Raw genomic sequence first — 24,742 nt, 5'->3', positions numbered from 1 at the left:
GAGGTGGCATCAGTGTGAGCTAGCCTGGTGTCTTAAGGACAAGGCATGCCATCTGAAGCTCAGTTCTCTGCAGGATTGGCCAGGGAGCCTGGAAAAATGCATTAGAACTTCAGAGTACAGCTGGCGAGCTCTCAGATAACTCTGTGGTGAACATATAGAGAGGTAGGGCCACAGAGGTGATTGATTCGTGAGCTGGGGAATGGCCCAAAGGATGCTGGAGACATAAAGGGAGGTCTCTAGTGATATGCTCACCATTTTTAATCAATGATTTGGATGACAATATGGAAGACATATGACCAAGTTCTGCAGGAGACATCATATTGGGAAGGTTGGGTAAAGGTCAGTAATAAAAGCAGGCAGCTAAAAGATGCTGAGAGTCATACGGGAAGATATTGACAAGGTCTTGCCCTTGGGTCCCCACACCCAGCTGCTTAAGCCAGATTGTGAGGAGATGGACAGAGGTCAGAGTAGCCACCTTGACAGTCTTGGGGTCTTACTGTTGAGACAGCATGCGACGTGGCTACCAGCAGAGCAGAAGTGATGTGAGGCCGCAATGATCAAGGTAGAGGGGCTGAATGAAGGAGGTGCTACAGACCCCTCGTGGGTTCTTCGTTTTGGGTTCTGGGCACTGAAGGATGCGGAAAGAGGAACAATCCCCAAGAAGGTAAAGGGACTGGAAGCCCTGGGCTTGAGGGTGTGGCTGAAGACTTGGGGTGTTCGTCCTGCAGAAGACTTGGAGAGGGGATGAGCAGGGCTCTTCAGATATCTGTAGGGCTGTGGTGTGGATGGCCAAGCCCACGTGTTCTATGTATCCCAAGGGGAGGTCTGGGATCCAAGGGAGATAGCAGGGAAGGTTTTTGTTATGGTCAGAGCCGTGTAAAGAAGGCCTCCGGTGCTGTAGAAGGTGGTGAACCCTCAGTCCCCGGGGCGGGGGAGCTTCTCAGTTCTCATGTAACTGTTGGCAAGGCAAGACCTCACTGGAACGGGTGATTTTGGAAATTTATGAATCAGAGTACTGAGGTTTAGGAATGACTAACTACTCAAAATAACTCGAAGCAGATTCAGAGTCACTCCTATAATGTCACTCTCACTCCCTTGTCCTTCCCAATATTTTCTTGAGAAAGGGGTAGAGACACAGCTACTGCCCAGGGAATTACACACAGTCACGCCCCGTCCCCCTGCCCCCGTCCCCCTGCCCCCAATGCAGCCTGAGCTCTGGGCTGCTGCAGGCCGTGGGTCAGGACCTGCTGAGGAGCTGGGGCACCCAGGAGGTCTCAGACACTTCTTCCCTTCCCCTCCAGCTCCCAGTGTAGGTGGCTCTGTCTGCCCTGTAGTACACACCTGGATTGTCGCTCTCCCTCATCTGTTTGGAGGGCGGCTCATCAGTGTCCCAAGGCGTGGACTGATTGATGGGCGTCTGCCCCCACCGGATGCTGGTCGTGAGTCCCTGGGACTGATTGTCTGCTTTGGAGATGCCGGGGGCCTGGGGAGAAGCAGAGCAGGAGGGTGAGCACAGCCTGGCAACGGTCCTACCCTGGCGCCCATCCCCCGCAGTACTCCTGCTGCCTGAGCCACGGGGCCAGAGGCAGAGACCTGGCCCTGCACCCAGTACCATGGGAGAATGGCAGGGCGTTTTGGTGTAGTAGCAGCAGCCATGGCCTCGGCTAGACTCCCGCCTCCAGGGACACCCAACCTAACCCGGTGACTCCTCCACCACCCACTCTACCTGAGTCATCAAAACGGAACGAGCGCTCTGTGCTATGAGAAATGACATCCCCCCAGTCCTTGGGTCATTAATAAGCTGCAACAATATGCGCGGGCATGTGTTGAGCACCAACTGTATACTCAGCCCAGGCCCAGGACCACCATGTGCCCAGCCCTTTGACATGTGAGAGGATGGCTCTCCAAAGCATTACCGTCGGGCCCCATCCTGCTTCCACACCAGCCTCCGAGGCCCCAGACTTCCCACTCCACAGAGGAGGCGTGGGAGGGGCTGGACTGGGGCCCCTGGGAGGACAGCGCAGGTCCTGCTGCCAGGGCCGGAAGGCAGGGAGCATCTTCACTGGGACCTTCGGCTCCTCCCTGCAGGAAGCAGGCAGGCTCTCTGCTCCAGGATCTCACTTGCTAATTTAGATATTCAATGAGAAAACAAACCTCAGGGTGAAAACAAACATTAGGACAGCACTGGTCTCCCTGAGCTACCACCTTACCATGGAATATTATATAGGCAATAAAAATCATGTTTACTGGGCTTCCCTGGTGGCGCAGTGGTTAAGAATCTGCCTGCCAATGCAGGGGACACGGGTTCGAGCCCTGGTCTGGGAAGATCCCACATGCCGTGTAGCAACTAAGCCCATGCACCACAACTACTGAGCCTGCGCTCTAGAGCCCGCGAGCCACAACTACTGAAGCCTGTGCGCCTAGAGCCCGTGCTCTGCAACAAGGGAAGCCACCGCAATGAGAAGCCAGCACACCGCAAAGAAGAGTAACCCCCGCTCACCGCAACTAGAGAAAAACCCGCGCGCAGCAACGAAGACCCAATGCAGCCAAAAGTAAAATAAATAAATTAAAAAAAAAAGTCTTTGGAGATTAAGACTTGTTTAAAAAAAAAATCATGTTGACTAAGAATTCCTAATGAGGTGGCAAAATGCTTATGCTATAATGTTAAATGAGAAAAGCAGGACATAAAATGACACGCATATAAACTTATCATGTAAAATAATATGTGCAGAAAGGAAAAATCCCAAAATATTAGCAGGAATGTCATTCTTGGGTGAAGGGATTAAGGGAAACTTTTATTCTTTTTGTCTATACTTCTCTGTATTTGCCAAATTTTCTACTGTGGCCATTACCATTATTTATAATATTATAATATTTATAATAAGCAAAAAAAAAAAAATCCCCAAAACACATTGGAGGGCCTGGTACTGGGATAACTGGGATGTGAGGGGGTGAGAGTCTCAAGAGAGATGGTTCCAGGAGCAGTGACCACTGCTTGCAGGAGTGTAGCCGGAGCCCAGCCAGGTTTGGGGACAGTCACAGAGGGCAAAGGAGCCTCCAGGGTCATCTGCAGGGCTCTCTCAGGTGAGGCCACAGTTCTCTTGCCTCCTATTGGAAGCGAAGTCAGTGACCCAGCTGGTGGGGGGCAGCGCCACTTTCTGGGCATCTCTGAGGAGCGGGACTCTCCTTACCAGGCTGGCTGGAGAGTACTGGCAGGCAGGAGGGGGTATGGACTTACTGGGGCTTTGATGCCTTATGCAGATGACAAACAGTGCCTGTATCAGGGCCTGCTGGGAGACGTGGGAGCGCATCCTATTAGGACCATAAGCTGCACTGAGCTAATTGCATTAGGCTGTACTTTATCTCCAGCCTGCATTTCAGATGCTTTGCTTCTGTGAACAGCGCAGGAAACAAAGGAAAAGAGTTAATCTCCTGAGGAAAGAACAATTCTGCGGACAAGCTTCCTTATCAGAGGCCTCTGCCTCTCTTCTGTCTGTGGGACAGATGAGAGTTTAGGGTAGGCGAGGAGGTTGGGGATTTAGCCACACTCACCAATAGTCTTAGGGAACTTATGAAACAAAAGCGTGGCTTCTACAGCGTTCTCTAAATAGACAGCTTTCCAGTGTGCCCTGTCTGCAGCCCCCTCTGTATTCCCAGGCTCTTGGGAAGCTGGTGGGCTCAGAGGTGCAGAGGTTGCTTTTCCCACAATAAGAGGCATCTGGGGGGAAGAAGCCAGTGTGATGTCCCATTCGGGGCCCTGTTTTGGGGTGAAGTTTGAATGGGGAGACCCCGGCCTCCTTACCCCTTCTGCCAGTAGGCCTCCCAGGCCAGAGGCAGGTTTGGTTTTCCGGGTCCTCCTGCAGTTGCCTTTGTCCTGGCTGAATCAGCACCCAGGCCTGGTAACCTGACAGGGTGGGGAAGGGCTCTGTGAACTTGGAGGCCCTGGGCCTGGTCCTTAGAGCAGCTGCTGCCGCCAGAAGGGGTGGTCGGGGTCTCCTGCTTGAGAGCAGGTAATCAGACTCTAAAACTTCAGGAGTTCCGGGTTTTGCCCTAAAATTGGGGGAGTTTCTGAACTTGAAAAACTGCACACTTTTCCTCAGGCCCTTGATTCTAAAACACTCCTGCCAGCTCGCTCACTTGCGCCTTTGCTGGTCAGGGGGTTTGCTCTTCAGTACACTGGGCCCCTGCTCTGTGGCCGGCCCTGCCCAAACTGGGCCCCCTGGGCTGGGGACGGGCAGTCACTGAGACTCAGCCCTGCCCTCGAGGGGCTGCTCCCAGCTATGAGTCACACTCCAGAAGGAAGCTGGGGGTGCAGGGGGTCCAGGGGGTACTGGGGCAGGCCCAGGGCTCCGGGGTGATTGAGCTGTGGCTACAACAGGCCTGCTCTCTGCCTGTGTCTTTCATGACTATGACAAGCGAGTTCTTATGTACAAGAAAGAGGTTCTGCTGTGAGAAGGAAAGCAGCCTATTTTTTTTTTTTCTTTAGGAAAGATAAATAAGGACACTCATTCTATTTGGCACTAGCAACTTCTGAAGCTGTGAGCAACTTGTGGTTCAGGACCTTTTATTCATTTTATTGAAAAAAAGAAATGAACATTCCTCCCTTCACTCCCTCCAGAAAAAACATGGACACGGGTTGTGCGCTTCGCCGAGGCGCCTGGACGCCCAGGTGGTGAGGAATGTTGCAGCTGGTGATGTGAGTCAGCTCGGCCTGACCAGAGCCCTGTCCTCCTGCGAACGGGTTCCAGGCCCAAGGTAAACTCGAGGTTCCCAGGTTCTGGAGGCTTCTAGGGGACCGTGTGTGGGTTTGCGCCTCCAGCTTTGAACTTGGCTCCTACTAAGCCTTTCCGCCTTGGTTCAGAGTCCCCAGAGGTCCACAATTCCACCAAAGGCTCTCCAGGCCACCCTACTAGCCCAAATGCCAGGCCTCCCCAGGTTTCAGGGGGCTGCCAACTCAAGAATGTACAGACACCAACCAGGAGAACAGCCTGGGCCGGGGGGGAGGAGGGCAGGGCTGAGGGAGCCTCCCCTCTCGCCCTCCCACTGCCATCACGGAGGACATCACCGAAGCCACGAAGACATCTGGCCTTTCCCCAGTGTCCCTGGCCTTGCTTCTGCTCCAGTGACATGATGGCACTCGGCACAGAGAGGCAGCTGAAGAGAGCCCTCCTCCTGCCCGGCGCCTCCGAGTGGCCCTATCTGCCCATCATCGGCCCAAGCAGGCTTCTCTCTGCTTCCCTTTAATGAGATGCTAATGGGATGCATCATTAACGCAGCAGCTTTTAAACCCCAAGCTCTTGTAAATTTTCAAAGGTTACATTTTTATGGTGGCTGACAGCATCCTGCTTCTTTCAACGGCTGAAGAACACTAAGGACCCCGATCCTTTATGGATGAAGCTCTCTGTGAGGGGCGCCATGGGCTGAAGCGCCTGCTGGTGGGGGGGCTGGGAAGCTCCACCTGCGACAAGCCCCCCGAGGCCCCTGGGTTGTGCTCTATCAGCGTGGGGAGAGCCAGTTACACGTCGCCTACAGAGCAGCACTGGGGACCCTACTCCAGTTGGGGTTGGCGTGCGGGGCCGCAGGTGGTGCACGGTGCGAAGATGCCTGTGCACCTGTGGAGCTGTGACAGCCCGGAAGGGCTGCTTTTGCTAATTTGTCCATCCAAAGGGAACCCTTTTTTCTACTATGCACAAGGGTGCCATATAGGCCAGCAGCATCCCAGGTGGTCAGGGAAATTTGAAAGATGATGGGATGGGAATCCCCGGGGCCTTGCCACGCCTCGCTTGTTCTCACCCCTTGCCCTGCACACATGAGGATCACAGCCTCGGAACACTGCCTTTCAGGGCCGGTACTGACCTCTACTGATGGGTGGGCTCCATGATGGCAGGGACCTGCACGGTGCCTCGCCCAGCTCCTGCCGGCCTGGTGTAGGTGCCCAGGGAAGGCAAGGTCTCTGAGTTACAGTGTTGGCCAACAGTAGGAGTGTTCATCACTGTTGGTTCACGAGTGCATGAATGCATGGCCTACACTTCAGGAGAGGGAATGATGGGAGTAACAGAAAGAGATGTGGAATCGCTTAGTGCAGCTGGGAAGCCTGCTACAATGAGTTCCTCTCACTGGGGAGATGACGTTTCCAGACCGTGGAGGCCTCGTGTGCTGGGACCCCCAACATCATTGCCCTGAATGCTGCTGGAGGCTGCCTGGAGGCCTAATGCCCCAATCTGCTGACCCCTCGCCCAGTGCCTGAGCATAGTCGGAGATGTGGGATGCTGAGGTTGACTCCTGCCTCGATGGGGCTCGTGGAAAAACCAGAACTCAGTTTCTTCCACTGTTCACCCAAGGATGTCAGAAGAGAGTGAATCAATGGAGCCTGGAAGTTAGGGAGAGCTGACGTTGGACCACAAAAGCTGGGCAGGGTTCAACAAGGCATATGATTCTGGCCAAGGTCGCCACCAAAGGACCCCACAGCAGCTGGTGCATTTGCAGTGGACAGAGCCAGGCTCCAGGGTCCACTTCCAGGGCTCACGTGGGCCTCCTCTCAGGGGAATGACAGTGCCAGCGTCCAAGTCCTTCTCCTGCCCATGAACCTGCCTCCACAGATTGGAACCTGCAAGTCGTGACACTCTTGTCACTCATGTGGTGTGACAGTGTTAGCAGGGACTGCCATCTGCTGAACATTCCTGAGTACAGCTGCCCCTATCCCTCACAGCAGTGAGCCCCTTCTCCCAAGGGAGCCCAGAGTCCCCCAGCCCTCACCTCGCTTTAATCGATCAGACAATACTCCCATGCTCACTCTGGGCCAGAAGTACCACTGGACACCAAGGCACACCCCAGCCGGGTCGGGGGTTGGGAAATGGCCTGTGATGAAAAGAGAAGCAGCAGGGAGGACAGTAGTGGGAAGCCTGGAGTTGACTACACTCTGAGCTTCACCTGCAGCCTCATTTTATCTCACCGCTTCCCGTGATTCCCACCTAATTTGGGAAAGACAAGCTTTGGTGAGATATCCCCACAACCCCTGGCTCTGGATTCTGAGAGCCCCTTCTGCCGAGGGGCTGCTGATGTGGCCTGAGCCCTGCAGTGGACCTTTGGCAATTTTTTTCCTGACTGCCTGGCACCTTTTGAACACCCCCATCTTGCCCCCATCTTGAGGTGGAAGCCAGAACACGTGCTCTGCCAGCTTCCCTTGCGGCTGGAGCACAGGCATGTGCCCGCCCGCTCAGACACACAGGGGTGAGGTTTCGGTCTGGGGGTCGGGCAGTATGGGGAAGCCAGCACAGCTCCGAGTCCGCGCTCTGCAGAGGCTGGTAGCGGAGGCACACGGATTTGGGAGCACGAGGATGATGCAGGCTCTGGTGTCCTGGGCCCAGCATCAGTGGTGAATGCTCTCATTTCCTTTTTCTTCTCACTCTGAAGCATTCTCACGGCTCCTCTTGCAGGTTCCCACAGGGCTCCTAGCAGACATGAATGCCCAGGCATCTCTGACCACCAAACCCTGGGTTGCCCTGGGAATCAGCTCCTGGAGGCTGCCAGCTCCAGCACTGAGCATAGCTGCGCAGCCTGCTCCCTGAAAAGAGTGGATGTTTCACCTCCTTTTCAGCATCCCTCTTCCTGCAAGGCACTTAGGGGCTTCATGGTGCCCAGGTCCACCTGTGGGGACTGACAGAGGCCAGCTTTTGGTAAACTTATTCAGACTGGGGTGTTGGGAACCTCCCAGGGGCCCTCACACTACAAAGGTGAAAGCCCAGGAAAGCAATTCTTATTTAAAGGAACGGTGTTGTAATGGTGGAAATTCAGGCTGCGGGTAAGGGAGAGATATTTTGGTGTCTGAGTTTTTTAGATTACAGCTCCGGGGTTTATACCTAGATGTCTGGCTTTCTAGGACTTGCAGGTTATCCATGAGAGCATGGCTTCCAAGATCACACAGGTAGAGCATGGACCACCTCTATGGCAGGGGCCCTCTGACTTGTGTGAGTGTACATAAGAAGATTCCGGGGGGCAGGGTGTTAAGAATTCAGGCTTCAGGACCCCACCTTCAGAGCTTCTGATTCAGTAGGTCTGGGGGGGGGACCCCAAAATGTGGCTCCTTAACAAGCCTACCAGGTGATGCAGTCTGTGGACCTCACTCTGGTGGGGGTAAGGACAGTCTTGACGTTCAAGTTCTCAGACCCCTGTGCTCCAATGTGGGGAACCTAGGAGCTGATCCTGCTGGGCAGGTCCCGATTGGGACAGACTTTTTGGTCCTGCTCATGTGGCTCATGGGAGCCAGACAGGTGACACCGTCTTCATGGACTCCTGTTCCCAGCGTAGGTTCTAGGGGTCAGAAAAATGTGTTGACAGACACCAAAGCTGTAAGTCTGTGACCTCTGGGAAGAGCAAATGACATTTATGGGTCTCTCAGTTCTCATTTCATGATTGCTACTGAACCACAAACAAGAAAATAATCACAGTTAAATCCCCACTTGGGGCCGGAGGAGGCTCTCCTGAGCCCCTCCTGCCCTCATTAAACAGGCTGCCCTCCCTGGCCCCCTGAACCCAGGCCGCGCCCTCGGAACCCCCTTCGGCGCAGCGCCATAATGCGCTCTGGAGCCCGATGAAATTTCTAATAATACTAACCAATGATGTGTTAAATTGAGACACTTCTGGCTCACATTCTGGAAACTGCACGATGGTTTAAAGGACCAGTGCTTACCTTTCTCTATCAATTTGCTGCTAAATTACTGCTTTTGGAGCAACTTACAGAAAAGTAATTCTTTATTTAAATTTTAATTTCAAACTTGTCATTTTAAATATATATTCAGATTCCAATCATATTCTGGAATATGATGATGTCTCTGGAGGGCAAGTGTTCCTGCCAGGAGCTGGGTGGGGGCAGAGGATGAGATGGGAGGAGGGGTAAGGGAGCAGAGAAAGCAGGTCTCCACCCCAGGGGGCAGTGTGGCGAGGGCCACCATGTGCTGGGGTGGGAGACAGCACTGCAGAGGCCAGTGGTCAGCCTCTAACCTGGCCCTGTGATCCCAGGCAAATACTTTAAGTGGAAACCACCAAGCACTTCCTGTGCCCTCTTTCTCTTACTGAATCACCATGAGGACCAACAGACCCCAGCCATAAATGGATTCAGGCACAGATGAGGTGGGGCTGCCCTGCTTGCCCCCATCCTAATGGCTCACGTTTATTGAGCGCCCTCTACATGCCAGGCATGGGCAGGATGTGATTTCTTTCCCTGAGGAAATCTGTGTTCTCACCTTCATTTTAGAGACAAGAGTAAGAAGGCCCAGAGAACTTCAATGGCAGCTAGAGCCTGCCAGGCTTGGGGCGCTAACCGAGGCCTGTTCTATCCTAAGACCCTCAGAAATGCTCTGTGATGGCTGGAATGTTCCCAGGCCCCCCCTGCTGTGGTTGACAACTCCATAAATGGGCGTAGTCCTATCAAGCCCGTGCCTCGGGCCCGTACCCACACTACCCTTTTGGGGTTACACTTAGAATCCCTCCTCTGGTGTCACAGGAGTACCAGCCATGGCCTCTCCTTCTCCCACCGTGTCCAGCCCAAGTGGGCCTCCTGCTCTGACCCCGACAGCACCCTGGGGTTAGGGAGCCAGATCCACTGGTCCTTCCATCATCTCTCCCACTCCCTCAGACCCCCAGACCCTAACCCACCACTGACATGTTCCACCAACCCCTGCCAGTGAGGTCTCAGCCCTCTCCAATGGGGCCAGTTCTTCGGTCTCAGACCAGAGCAGCACAGACTGACATCTCCACCCTTCTCCAAAGCCAGCAATGCACTCCCACCCTTCACGTCCCCTCTGCCTCCCTCTGATCAGCCCCTTCCCCTTGGCTGTCCGTCATGGGCACTGAAAAACCCTTGTTCGACCCCTTTACCTGCCATTCCAGCATCCATCTACCTTCCCTGTCCCCCCTCCACCTTTTGTGGTCACCCCCTCCATGGGATTCAGGACACCTGGTACCCACTCCTGTTACCCCTCAGCTTTCACTGTTTAACTCTTCCCACCCCTGCACTTCAGTGAAACCATCCCCTTTAAATGGACAGTCATCTCCTATTGCCAAACCCAGTAGCGTTTCCCCCTGCTCTCTCTGATTCCTAACACCAGCTTCCTCCTCCTTCCTACTTGAAACTCTTCCCTTCAGTTTCTGTACCAATGCTTTTTCTGGTTGCTGTGTTGTTCACTGGCCTCTTCTCTTGCTGGTTCTCCAGCATGGATGTGTTCCAGGGCTCACGCCAGTGTCGCTCTGGCTCTGGCCCCTTCTCTCAGGTCCATTTGGGCCCTATCTTCTTCCATAATTATTTTTCTGATATGAAACATCTGTGTGGTAGCCATCATCTCTGGTAGAACCCAGCTTCCTATAGTATTCTGGAAGTATGTTTGCTATTCCCTGTTCCAACATCAAAGTCTATACCTTGGAAACATTTTTGCTGAAAGATCAGCTCAGATGGCCTCCCTTGCAAATGTAAAGCAACTGCGGCTGGGGCTGGTTTTTGCGCTGTGCTCCCTCGCGTGCCCTGTCCAGGCCCCCAGCCCCTTCCCCCAGACCCCCTCCCAGTGGATGGGCCTCGCGGACAAAAGAAATGATAAATCTGGTGGAACCTTACAACTCAAAGCTTTCAACTTTCCTCTAACGACGTTTAACGGAAAACTTCTTAGTCCCATTTCCAAGTAACTTTTCATCCATTACAAAACCCCACAAAATTTTCAAAGGGGCTTTGAAATAAGATCACCTAGAAAATAAAAGCCCAGCACAAACGAAAGTGTTTGAAAAGAAAGAGGCCTTTCCTGTGCTTCAGCTCCCCTCTGATATCAGTTTCCCTTTCATTCTGCTGAAAGGTGCAGGGCAGGCCTGGCCCTCAGCAGACGCCTGTGATGTGAGGGAGCCAGTGGCCCAGACGGATGGATGGGGACGAGGAGGAGAGCGAGGGACACCTGTTCGCAGCGCTGGGCCAGGCCTTTCATCGCCCCCTTCAATTGGCCCTCACGGCTCCCCTGACAGCTGTGTTCCTTGGAACCTGCCCGGCCTGCTCAGAGGCCCAGCTGCCCTGCTTGTTCCTGCTCAGCTCCACACTGGTGACAGCGCAGCTCCCTCCGGAGCACAGCGACCCATCTTCATTCTTGTCGCCAGAGTGGGCGGGAAGGTAGGTGAGGCAGGGGCAGCTCTGCTCTGATCTGTGATGGACGTTTCCCAGATGCTGGCCCTGCAGGCGATGACTCTGGGACCACCCCTCGACCTCCCAGCCTCAGAGCCTGTGACCCGCTCGTCCTCCCCGGGGGTTGGCTCCAGACTCACAGACGCACATCACACAAGAGCCATGTCAGGAGCCTTTGTTATCTTCAGATTTGAAATCCTCAGTGAGTCTGGCGAGGAAAAGTCCTCTGCACAGGGCAGCTGAGCTGAGAGTGGGTGCGGGGATACGCGTGGGTCTGTTGCTGACCCGGCCGGGCCCTCAGATGCCTGTACTCTGAGCGCCCGATATTCATTTGGGACCAGGCCTTCCTGGAGTTGGCTCTGAACCATCCCAGGCAGGGGAAGCAGCAGGCTCTCAAGAACGGCTTGGCCAGGGGCCAGCCTGGCCCCTCTACACCCCAAGGCCCTCCCAGCCCCTCCCCAGAGAGCATTCTAGGACAGACTGTGCTTTCCTTGCGTGGAGGACCCACTGGAGCCAGAAAGAACCCCAAGAATGAACACTAGCCGACTGTCTGCAGCTTCCCTGGGGTCCTTTCTTCAACAAACACCTGACACTCCTATTCAAATCCACCGTCCACCTTTTGAGTCGTGGGTCTGGATGGAGTACTCCTTGTTTGTTGTTACAGACAAAGGCTTGCCGGCGAGAGGGAACAGTTCTGACTTCTGAGCCCTCTGCCTTGTGACTCTCTGGGCAGAAGTCGACTGAGAGCTCGACTCTCACGCCTGGTAAGACGGTCCCGACGCAGACATCTTCGGTGAAGATGTTAGAAGCCTAATAAGAGAGAGGATTGTGGCAGGGCCACCCCGAGGCCAGGCGGGACAAAGAAACAAACAACATAGCACAAATGTCGCTGCGAGGCGGCTCCTCAGACGGGGTGGCACAGCTGAAGGAGCTGTTTTCCTGCCAGGACTTCAAGACTCAACGGAAGCAAGTCAGTGCCCGAGTGTGCGTCTCAGCACTGGAGCATAGATTCCGAGGCAGTATAGGGCTGGGAGCCCGGTGGGTTGACCAGCTCTGCGGTGGAATCTTCCAGAACGCTTGAAGAGGCACTCAGTTGGCATCGTCCCGCTGCCTGGTGCTTTCTCTTTGCTATCTCCTGCCCAGGCTCTCTGTGAGAGTGGTGTGCGGCCAGGCAGTGTCCTGAGGGAGGGGTGTGCCCTCTGGCCGTGGTCCAGCTCAGCTACGTTAGTTCAGGACTGAGGCCGTTCAAGTGATTTTTTTTTTTTTTTTTTTAAAGGAAATGGCATCATTCAGCTCTACCCCACCTTTTCAAGCTTCAGAAAGCTTGCTGGGGCAGACAGATTCTATCTAAACTCATTGGAGGTCCAGGTGCGAAAGGGAAAGTGGTGAAATCCTTAAGAGGTGGTGGTAGGGCGGGAGAGACAGGGAAGCAGCCCCTCTTGGGGTAGACAGACAGATAGGCTTCTCCAGAGGGGTGACATGGGAGGAGGAGTAGTGACCAGAGCAGGGTAATGCTCTGGCCCTGCCCTGCAAGAGGATGCGGCAGGCACTGTACCAACCCCTGGGACCACCGGGTTGGACCCATCATGGAGATGGCCTGAGAGGCTTTCTGCCTGTGGCTGCTTGCTGTGGATCCTGGGTCACGGAGAGGATCCCAGACAAACCCCATCCACTGGCACCCCTTCCTCAGCAGACTACCTGGGCCAATGCTCCCTTCCTTTTACCTCCTTGCAGGGCTGCCTGGATACCACAACTCCATCCATTTGGTGCTGGGGCCCATTGCCTCAGATGCATCATTCATTCACTCATTCATTCACCCACACTTACTGAGAAGCTAGCGTGTGGTTGAGACAATGATAGATAGTCTCTGGCTTAGGGGAGTGCACAGGCTATAGGAGAAATCATAATTATAACAGCTAATATCTGTCAAACCTTTAGATGTGCCAGTTTACAACACTCAAGTCCCAAGAGTTCTCTGAGTCCCAGAAGAGTGTGTCCACCTCCATTCTTCACTGTATTAGCTTGGGTCGCCGTAACGAAATACCATAGATTGGGTGACATAACAACAGAAATTCTCACAGTTCTGGAGGCTGGAAGTCTGAGATCAGGGTGCCAGCAAGACAAGGTTCTGCTGAGGGCTCTGTTCCTGGCTTGTAGTCGGCCACCTTCTTGCTCTGTCCTCACACGGCAGAGAGAAATTTCTAGTCTCTTCCTGTTCTTATAAGGACAATAGTCTCATTATGGGGGCCCCCATCCTCATGATTTCATCTAAACCAAATAATCTCCCAAAGGCCCCATCTTTAAAGACCACCTCAGTGGGGGTTAGGAACTCAACCCTATGAATTTGGGGAGAACACAGTTCATTCCCTTGCACCCACATAGCATGCACGCCATGGATGCTGAGAAAACGCTTGCCGAGTTAAGTTGAGCTCTATCTGCCTGTTGCTTCTCTGCCCCACTCTGTCCACCAGACTCCAGGGGTGTTTAATGGAGGGCCACCCACAGGCCTGACCAGCGTTCGCTTGGTCCTCCCACCAGCCTGAGCTCTAATTTTCCGGTGGTTTGCTTTTTTCTCTCACAACATAATCTCCCTGATCTCTAGTCTTTCCCGAATGCTGTTGAAAGCCTTGTTGTATTTATCTCCGGAGAATCCGCCGTGCCCCTATGCAATTTTCCATTGTCATGGTTCATTTTAATTTCCTCTAAGGCTGTTGGCCACTCTCGTGTTCAGAAATAGCTTGTTCCACTTAATAAAAGCACTTAAATATGCAGACATGAGAAGATTCCTTTGCTCGCCCCTAAACATCACAGTAAGTGGAGTGAGATGCACGCCCTGCCTCGTGCAGTGAGGCTGAGCCCATGCCAGGTGGCTTCCCAGGAAGAAGGAGCTCGGAATCAAAGGTACAAGGGCAGAAGCAGGATCCGAAAACTTCTGGTGGAAACCCAGCCAGCCTGGGTGGCCACCCATGGAATCGTCCAGCTGACAGCACAGGGTGTCCTGAAGTGCCTCCCATCTCCATAATGATCAGAGCTCTGGCCCCGCAGGTGGGAGGTCTGGGTTCGAGGCTGGCACCACCTTGAACTTGCCTTGTGACCTTGCACAAGTCAATTTACATCTCAGAGCCCCTACCTCTTCATCTAGACAACTGGCCTGGTAATCCTCCTTCCAGAGACTGATTTCAGTGAGGAGTAGAAATCCCCCATTTCCAGGGCTTATCACAGAACCTGGGGCAAAGCAGGGGGCTCAGCAATGGCAGCTATTATTGCTATTGGGGGAACCCAAGAATGCAAGAAGGATGCCGTGCTCAAGGCATCTGTCTTCCACATCCATTTTCTCTGGGTTGCTGGAGCCAGAGAATCCCCCCAGGCTATGGATTATCAAGAAAAGACAAAGGAGAGGAAAGCAGGCTGGATTGTGAGTCACATGCCACATCTACCGAAGCCTAACCATTTGGCCATAAGACCAAAGCCAGCGTATTACAAGCTCTGGTGGCAGCTGGTCTGACTTGCAGGTCAAGGTCTCAGAGCTGTGCTGGGCTTGTAGACCCAGATAGCCAGGGGGCAGGGTCCCAGGGCACCTTTCTTTGGCTTAAATAACAGCAGTGAGGAACCAAGAGTCTAGGGTGACTGGTGGATGAGAACAGGAAGGGAGAGGCACAGGCACTGACTTAAAATCCCCGATAGAACGGCAGCTGGACATTCACGTGGGTGCACAAGTGCGCACACACACGCACTTGCCTACCTACGCACACACCTTCCACATTCCCCCACAGACCGCCCCCCGCCCCAAACCCCAGCCTGCTTGGGCAGCCGGGAGACTCCAGCCCCCCACAGGGCAGGTGATGCTGGCAGACACCCCCGGCCTGCCCCACGGAATCTTTTTTCTCCACCGGCTCTGAAGCACAGAGTCCCCCATGGCCACTTTGAGCTTCCCTCCCAGACACTTTTTCCTAAATCCGTTTCCAATCTGACTCATTTCAGTTTTAAAACAAGAAAACATCAACAAACACGAGGAAGGGAAACAGATGGTAACAATTACAGGAGGGAGAAAACAGCCCGTTCCCTCTACGAGGGGCAGGCAAACAGATTGGTCCCAGACAGTGCATCATTCCCAGGCCACAGCTGGGTAAACCTGGGCACAGGGCTCCAGGGCCCGTCCCCACTGCAGGGCACAGGCCAGCACTGGAGGGGCCGCAAAGGCCTCCAGGCACCACAGGGCAGGCCCACCGGAACCTGGCAATGGCCAGTTCTCCAGGGAGGGAGGGAGAGACGTTCCAGCACATTCCAGGCAACCTCACTACCTCTGACGCCCTGTCTGAGGCCTGAGATCTGTGTGGGATGGCTTTCTCCCCTGTACACTGGGCCCGCTGGGACAGCAGAAGTCTGTCTTACCTACCAGACTGTGAGCTCCTCAGGGCAGCCTGGGGTTTCTCACGGTTGGGGGTAGTTAGACCTGGGCGGCCTGGTTCAAATGCAAGTCCTGCCACTTACAAGTGTGGTGAGCTGGGGGCAAGCTAACGGACTCCATGCCCTCCTTTCCTCACCCCTAAAATTGAGGTAAGTCTAAACCTACACCATAGGATTATGAATTAGTAAGTGCAAAGGACTTAGACCCCTGCTTAGCACACAAGGGCGGTGGATGCTGTCTTATTGGTATCACCCATGCGGACAGCCGGCTTCTTGTCTGGCACTCAGATAGCGTCGGAAAGGCCTGCCGAGCAGAGGGGTGAGGAAGCGGGTCTGAAACTGGGTCCTGAAAGATGGGGGCTTTCCAGGCAGGGGAAGCCAGCACTGCAGTTAGGGCTGAGAGGATCAGCCCACATTGGAGTGGGGTTTCCAAGGGTCTGGGAGCAGATGGCTAGGTCCAGGGTCCTGAGCTGGAGTTCGCCATCCTCCCTCTTCTGGGACCACCATTTGTCCATCCTTTATGGTTCAAGTAGGACGAGGACTCTCCCCTCCAGCAGATCAGACTGGCAGAGAGACAGGCAAGGAAATGGGTCCAACCTGGAGAGATCAAGTGCTGTGACAGAGGGGGGCACCTACCCCAGCCGTGTGTGTCCAGGAAAGCTGCCTGGAGGAGGGGGCTGAGTCCTGAGCCAGAGGAGGAGGGGCGTGTTGGGGGTGAAAGCAGGGGGTGATGTGCTATTCTGGGCACAGGGAACACGATGCCTTTGGGGTCAGAACATAAGGTCGTCCAGAGTGGGGAGTTTGGGTCCCTGTTCTTTCATTTCCGAAGTCCCCCAGGCAAGGATGGAATGTTTCTGAGCCTCAGTTTCTCCACCTGCAGAAGGAGAATGATATAGTCCCCTCCATCCCGGGCCTGAGGAGGAGTCTGTGTAAGGATGTACAGCGGAAGTGCCCGGTTGACTCCTGGCACTGTGAGGTGCTCACCGCAAGGGGCCGCTGTTTTGGCCTCATTTGCACACACAAGCTTGCACGCGGCATAAACACTCCCTAGCGCAGCAGTAATTGCACTCCTCACACACGGCTGTGGACTGAATGTGTGTGTCCCCCCAGAGTTCAGATCCTAACCTCCACGTGATAGCATTAGGAGGTGGGCCTTTGGGAGGAGATTAGGTCATGAAGGTGGAGCCCTTATGAGAGGGACCGGTGCCCTTAGAAGACGATGAGAGAGCCTGCTTCCTCCCCCTGCTCTCCGCTGTGTGAGGACACATGGGGCAGTCGGACCCCTGAAGAGGGTCCTCACCAGAACCTGATGGTGTTGGCATCCTGATCTCAGCCTTCCAGCCCCCAGAACTGCGAGAAATACATGTCTGTTGTTTATAAGCCACCCAGGTTATGGTATTTCATGACGGCAGCTGAGCTAAGACACACGTGAACCGCCCACAGTTCACACACAAGGGTACAAAGAGACAGCAGCTGGCACGCACTGATGCACCGTATCTCCCCCTTTGTCCTGACACGTGCTCCCACCTCCCCCGGGCTGCTAGACTCTGCTGAGCCTCTAGCCCTTGGGGATGTACGGTGGCCGCCCCTATGCCAGGGCCCTGGGTACCAAGAGCTGCATTTAACCATCACAGAGTGACATCATTCTGGGCTTATTTTGAGTGTTAGGCAGAAGGAGGCTGCGGAAGTTTCAGGACAAAGGGGAGGAGGGTAGGACTTTACCCCTTTCCCGTCCCCTCCCAGGGCCTGTTACTCATAAATGTGCATCAGGCAGCTTGTCTGGTGAGCATTCCCCAAATGCACGGGGGCAACTTTCTGCTGCACATTTTTTTGGCGACTCCTTCTGTTTTAAAATGTATGAATGCTCCCCTTGTTGTCCTGGGGGTTCAGCATTTTCACATTCTTTCCAGGCTGCCCATTTCTCAGCCTGGAGGAGTCGTTCCCATCAGCACTGGGGCCCAGCATGCTCCTTTCCTCCCAGATGCTCCAGACGCGCACGGCCTTTCCCAAGCTTCCCCTGGAGGACAGCAGCCTGGGAGTCGGGGGGCCTGGGGTCTGGGTAACCTGGACTAGACCCTTCTCCCCTCTGGGTCTCACTGGAAAAATGGGCAGTTGGAAAACAGCAGCGTCTTAGCCTGGAGGCCTCTTCCATTCTCTCCCCTGGGCCGCCTCACTCAGGTGGGCTGAGGGGGCGCCTGGGGCTCAGTAGCTCCCTGAACGCGGGTGCCATGATCAGGACCAGGCTTGCCCATGGCGTAGTTCTCATGCACAGCGTACATTGGCCTCTAGGTCCATCTCTGTGGGCTTGGCCTTCTCTCTTTAACTGTTGGTGTTTCTTGGGGTTCTTTAACATTCTTCTCATTATCGCCTGGTTGCCAAATCTTTGCCACCTTTAAATTCCAGACCGCACATATTCAAATGCCTCCTGCACACCTCCACTGTGTGCTCCACCTGTACCTCCAACCCAGCGCGTCCCCTTGGATTCCCACCTCTGCTTCCCCAGCCCAGACCTGCTGTCTCTGCTGTGTGCTCGGTCCCAGAGCTGGTTCCCCCACGCACTGTGGTCGAGGCGGACACAGGGACTCAGCTTTCACAGCCCGGTCCCTGTCCCTACACTCTCCACCCGCCAGCAGCTTTGCCGAAGCTCTCCTCAATATTTCTGTAGCAGCCCTGTCCCCCTGCCCCCCACTTCCGCCTTCCACCTGGCCTTCCTGTCACTGTGGGGTCTGCCTTACCCTGATCCTTGTGTTGCGGGTATTTTTCTAAAATGTAAATATGACCACATCGCCCCTCCCTCTAAAACCCTGAAGTCTTGAAGTCTAAGGGGTCAAGTCCAAACTCCCCGATGTAGTTCCCAAAGCCTCCCTGGTGTCCTGGATGCCATCTCTCGTCACTCCTACCCTGGCACTTTGTTGCTTCCTATCTCCATGCCTTGGCTCAAACCCTCCCCTCTGTGTGTCCAGTGGGCTCCCCTTCATCAAGGCTCACTCCATCTCACCCTTGAAGACTCAGCTTGGGCATCCTCTCCTTGGAGAAGCCTCCCCTGAACAGCCTCCTTCCCCAGCCAGGCCACATGCATCACCTGGGGTCTTCTAACACCCTCTCCAACCCTCCCCCTCGCGGGGATGGAGCCCCCATGTGCTCCTGGATTGTAATTCTTATTTGCTCATCTGTTCCCCAATAGACCATGAATTCTTGGAAGTCAAGACTCTGCCTTATCGCCAGGATAGGGTCCAGTACATAGTAGGTCCTCAGTAAAGATTTGAGGGGTGAATGAAGGCTTATTAGGGAAGCTTCTCCATGATGTTTGAGAGGGGGCGCTGGGGATGGTCTGCACTTAATGCAGTTGCTGGCTTCACCAAGGCCCCAGAAATGCCTCCATCTGTCTCTTCCTGGTATGATTCCAGGGCAGAGTGAGTTTCGAGTCCTTCTTAATCAAGCTGTCAATAGGGAGTCCTGACACCAGGCATTGATTTTTCGCCAAAGGGGAGGCAGCTTCCCCTCTTCATTCTGCGTCCCGGCAGTCAGTTCATATTTGTAGATCATAATCTCTTCTGTCATCGCGGACCATGGCCTGTTTCTGACCACTGGGACCAAGTTTTCTAAAATCAGTGTTAGGGTTCCTGTCACTGGGATGCTTGGATTTCAAGAGGAGCCACAGCCAAGGCCTGCAGGAGTGAACCCATTTCCCAGATCCATTTCTCCCATGCCCCAGTCACGTTGAGGCCCCAGACCCCTCTTAGTGCACCCACTGCCCTCAAAATATCCCACTGGCCCAGGCCAGGACCAGGCACTTACACTGCAGGAGGAGTGAGCCCCAGCTCTCAGCTCAGCCCTGGAGATGTCCCTAGGTGTGACATATTAGACTCAGAGCCTCACCTGTGGTGAGGACAATCACAGACCCATTATTTTAAAGCATGCCATTCACATTTTCCTTTCCCTTCTAGCAGGGGGTGAGCAGAGGGGCAGTCACTGAGTCTAGGGGCCAAGGACCAGGGGCTCTGGTTGGAACTGGCCTCCTGCAATAGAGAGGCCAAGGAGCTGCAGCCGCTGCAGGTGTGTCTGAACAGCCTCGGGTCTGGTCCAGGGACAGTGGGGTAGCAGGCAAGAGGTCAGAGCAGAGACCTGTGAGCACATGGGGTGCGGCCGAGCTACCGCATGTATGTGGTTGTGCAGTGCCCTTCTCTGCTCACTAAGCCACGTGCCTGGGGCAAAGGGTCACGTCCGCCTGGAAGGGTGTCTGGGATGGTTAATTTTATGTGTCAACTTGGTTGGGCCATGGTGCCCAGATATGTGGTCATACATTATTCTGGATGTTCCTGTGAGGGTGTTTTTAGATGAGATTAACATTTATCATTTTTTCATAGAGTGTCAAGGAAGTAATTAACATGGTATAGTTCATGAGGTAGCAAGTAAATTCTTAACACAGTTGGCCCAGGGTTTCATTTGGTAAGTCTATGTCCTGACCTTACGGCTATGAAATTCCAAGTTTGTGCTTGAATAGACGACTAAAAGAATAAGAATGAAATGACCAACAGTATGTACCATTTAAACTTTTATTAATAAAGCAGAAAACTAAACTAACACCCCCCCCCAAAAAAATCATTTAAATCAGCAGACTTTGAGTAAGCAGATTGTCCCTCTCTAATGTAGATGGGCCTCTTCCAATCAGCTGAAGGAACAAAAGACTGCCCTCCCTGAACAAAAGGGAATTCTGCCAGCAGACAGCCTTTGGACTTGAACTGCAGCATCGACTTTTCCCTGGGTCTCCAGCCTGATGGCCCTCCCTGCAGATTTTGGACTTTCAGCCTCTATAATCTCATGAGCCAGTTCCTTAACATAAATATTCACTATATATATACACAGCCTATTGGTTTCTCTAGAGAACTCTGACTAGTAAAGCACGTTTATCGAAATTGCATAAAGGCACCACAAGGACTAGTGGGCACTGTGCGAGGGAGATCTGCCATTTGTACAGGGCATACACTGCATCTCCAGTGAAGGCCTGCCCACGCCCTGGCCTGAAGGGTCCTCCTGGTGGGAGGGGCCCCTGTGATGTTCTTACAGGGAAGAATCACTGCTGCATCCCAGGCTGTGACTTTCCAAGGCAGGCAGCCCAGCAGGCCCCCCTAAGCTTTCAAAAAATGCAAACCTGGCCATGCCACTCCTGCTTCAAAATCCTCAGGGGCCTTCCACTGTCCTCAGGTCAGAGTTTGAGCCGGCCATGCAGCTGACGAGTCCTTCCAGGACCAGGCCCCAGTCTGGTCTCCAGCCTCATGCCTCACCATGCTCCTCACACCCTCTTGCATCCTCTCTCGGTCCCCAGTCTTTCTCTTTCTTGTCTCTCTGGATTTGCATTTACAGTCCTCCCTGGAGTTCTCTGCCACCACCTCTTTGCTCGCCTAAGTGGAACTTAAACTTCAGCACAGGCATTACCTCCTCCAGGAAGCCTTCCCTGACCACTCTGTGTGCCAGACTGTCTCTTCCTCCAATGAGCTGTGATGGGGCTCAGGACTGTTGACCTTGGGATTCATCACAGAGGATTGCCTGCTTCCTCCTCCAGGCCGTGAGTTCCTTGAGGGCTTGGGCTGGGACATAGCTGGCATAATAAATGTTTGTTGAATGAATGAATGAGGGTACAAATGAAATAGTTACTTCATAGGGCCGCTCTTGGATTTTTCCCAGTTAAAACGTTTCAGTGGATCACTCAGACTTACTTTTTGCACCATTTTCATGGACGGGATGATGTTATTTGCTGAGACTCCAAATCTTGTGGGTATTAATATAACTAGTGAGAAGGGCTGATGATCTAAATAGGAAAATGATAACAAAATTTCATTGAGCACTAACTTTATTAAGTACAGAACCAAATTCTTTACTTCATAATCTAATCTACTCCTCATAACCAGGTTCACAGGTGAGCCTCAGAGAGGTTACTTAACTTGCTCAAAGTTATACAGCTAACAAAGTAGAGTTGAGACATGAAGCTGGGTCTGATTAGAAAACCTGTGTGCTTAACTGTTGCGCTATAAAGCCTGGCAGTATTTTCATTGCCTGGGTGGGCAGTAGAATCCATACCAACTGGGGCCCCCACCCCATATGCACCCCATAAACGAACCCCCAGACCACAACTGACCATTGGGTGTGAATGCCAGGTGATACCCAGTCTCTCAGGCAGGACTCTCAGCTCCTCTCAGTTTCCAGACCAGGGTCTGAGCCCTGTGGCCTCTCCCTGCCCCTCCCACCAGCCCCAGGGCCCTGTCACCTGGACAAAAACAGAGGCTGTGCAGGTAGAAAAGAGTCAGGACCTCTCTGTGGCCAAGGGCCACCTGGGGACATGCAGTTAGAGAGAGGACAGCTGCCTGAGGGTGCTAGAGGGTTTTCTGTTTTCCTACCAAAGCAGTTCTGAGGACGTGGGAGGGACTCTTCCATGGACCTGGGTCTCAATCACAGTAAAAGGGTGTCAACAGCATGCGGATCATGTTAGCTTTTATTTCTCAGAGTTTAGCAGGACCATACCCACCCCTGGGAGGCCAGGCTGGCTGGGAGTGGGGGACATGGAGCTGGGCTTGGGTATCAGGCCAACTCTGCTTGAGTCCTTTGTTCTTTCAAGGGGCATTCTGGGCGGGAGGAGCCAGGAGGTGCCAGGTGAGACAGGCAGGTGAGGCCGTTTCCCTCCCCCTCGTGTTGCTTTCTCCTCATTTCCATTCATGGCCTCTGATATTCTCAGCAGAGAAGTGTGGCCAGAGAGCTTTCTGGGGCCACTGGCCACATACTGAACACTTTGGGGATTCAATGACCCCTTTCTCTCATAGTGGACATAGCTGATATGGTCAGGTTATGAATTCAGGAAAGATTGTAATATTTCAGTCCCTGCTTTATTAATACCATGTGTATTAGTCAGTCAACGTTGTCCAGAGAAACAGCCAATAGGAGATTGATTAATTAATAGGGAATTGGCTCATGTGGTTATGGAGGCCTAGAAGTCCCGAGATCTGCAGTTGGCAAGCTGGAGACCCAGGGGAACCAATGCTGTAAGTTCTGGTCCAAAAGCTGGCAGGCTCGAGGCCTAAGAAGAGCTGATGCTTCAGTTTGAGTCTGGAGGCAGGAAAAAAACCTATGTCCCAGCTCAAGTGGTCAGGCAGGAGGAGTTCCCTCTTATTTGTGGGAGGGTCAGCCTTTCTGTTCTATTCAGACATTCAACTGATTAGATGAGGCCCACTCACATTAGGGAGGGTCATCTGCTTTACTCACCCCACTGATTCAAATGTTAATCTTACCCAGAAATAGCCTCACAGACACACCTAGAATAACATTTGGCTAAATATCTTGCCCCCAATCCCTCCCCGGCCAAGTCAAGCTGACACATAAAATTTACCCTCTACTACAACTTCCACAGTCATATCACTTCTTGTTGCAATTTTTATATGAATCTGTCCTCTGGGTTGGGAGAGTCCAGGCAGCAAAAAAAGCCAAAACAATAAGAATGCGGAGCAGGGCTTGAGAATTCCTTCCATGATTACGCAACTTTTCCTCCGGCTCTCCCTTCCCAATAAATACTGCCCACTCCCAGGAGAGGCAGGGTCTGTCTGCCTCTTCTCCATCCCCCTGCAAATAAAAGGAATAATGCCACTTCCCAGACACATCTACTCCCACATCTCAGCATATGCCCCACCTTGCTTGCTTCCGAACTGTTCAAACTATAATGGGCAGTGTCTTTTGTGCTTCCAACACCCTTGGGTACCTCTCCCCCCCCAGCCTTCCCAAGCTGCTGCTTTATGCATTACCCACGACATCAAAAATGTTCCACTGGTGGTTTCAAGATTCCTAAAAAATAGATTCAAAACATCTTTAATACTCTCTGAAGAAGCAATATGTCACAGAAAAAGCTGTAACCTTTAGTACTGCTGATGTTATCCAGACTGAAGGCTGATTAGGAAGGTAACTGCTGCCTATTCTTATTCTGCGTGGCTGCTAGAGGTGCACTGTAGCCCGTTCCCCCACCGTTCGAGCTCCCAAGAAAGGAAGCTGCTGAATTTCCAAGCGTTTGCCTAATGCCCTTTTATATAACCTGAAAAAGAGTCACAGGACTTGAAGGTGATATTTTCCGAGAAACAGCCTTACCCTATTAACACAACATGCCTGAAAATAAGACTGACCAAACGCAAAAACAAGTCCTGCATGGAATGCATTTTCCCTCCTTTTTTTCCCCATTACAGAGCCACGAGCATGGAGCTGCGGCTGAGCCTTGCCAAGGCCAGCTGGACCGAGGGAAAGCTAAATGAATTGATACATGTGCGAGCTTCACGATGACCAAAATCCAGCAAGGAACTCCCTTACCCCGAGAGCACGAGAGGCAGGCGTGGGGTGGACGTGAGGCCCACGGAGCCTTCCCTGCTGGGTAACTCCCGAGAGGGTCTGTGGCAGGTGCCACTGCCTTGCCTGAGAAGGATGCAGCCGGGAAATCAGATACTTGGATTTGCCAGCTTGTTTACTTTTGTTTCTTTCTGAAGGTTAATGTTATGGGCAATCAAAGCGAGCGGAGGGGAGGAGACAGAAGGCAGAAACATGGAAACCCTTCAGACCAGTGAAAGGTTTCGTTTACCTTTGGTAAATAAAAGTGTGCTCCTATTTTCACAAGGATATTTCTGTTTCACCAGCTTAGGATTCAAACTGGGCTGGGCAAACATACTGTGATATGGTCACAGCCCTAACCCAGAGAGGAAGCTCTGAAATGGGAAGCAGAAACCAAATGTAGGGATCCCCCCGTGGTGCTCTCTTAGCTTTGGGAGTCGCAACGGCTTCTGGCCACGGAAGCTCCGGTGTGGCCTCCGGCCGCCTGCCTTGGTCTGAGTGGGGCTCCATCATGAGGCACAGTGAGGACAGTGCCAGAGCCGCCCACACTTGGTGCGAACCCCAGACCCACCTCTCATGCGCGCTGTGTCCTGGACAGGTCGCCAGACTTCTCCAAACCTGTCTCCTGATCTGTAAAAAGGGGATGGTATCAACCTTTCAATTCATGGGGTGGGTGAGAATGATGGATGGCCAAACCCGCAGCCCGGGGCCTGGCATGGATTCAGCCCCTCCAAAATGATAGCTTTTATTATTCTCATTGTTCCAGAAAATATCTGTATGAATTGTTTGCTTGGTGATTGAAACTACGTCTCTTTTTAATAAAAT

General features: G+C 53.2%; 1 protein-coding gene across 6 annotated transcripts in view; it reads right to left on the bottom strand.

The window, feature by feature from the left end:
* The window catches only part of KLHL29 (kelch like family member 29), a 312,456-nt gene that overhangs the window by 67,785 nt on the left and 219,929 nt on the right, over window positions 1–24,742 (bottom strand). For all 6 annotated transcript variants that reach the window (XM_061210440.1, XM_061210439.1, XM_061210438.1 and 3 more), the window contains one exon: window positions 1,342–1,483. In XM_061210440.1, coding sequence (XP_061066423.1) covers window positions 1,342–1,483 — 142 coding nt within the window. The remainder of the gene's footprint in view (window positions 1–1,341; window positions 1,484–24,742) is intronic.

The sequence above is a fragment of the Eubalaena glacialis genome, chromosome 14, assembly GCF_028564815.1.
Source record: "Eubalaena glacialis isolate mEubGla1 chromosome 14, mEubGla1.1.hap2.+ XY, whole genome shotgun sequence".
Lineage (NCBI taxonomy): Eukaryota > Metazoa > Chordata > Mammalia > Artiodactyla > Balaenidae > Eubalaena > Eubalaena glacialis.
This window is presented reverse-complemented; position numbering and strand designations above follow the sequence as displayed.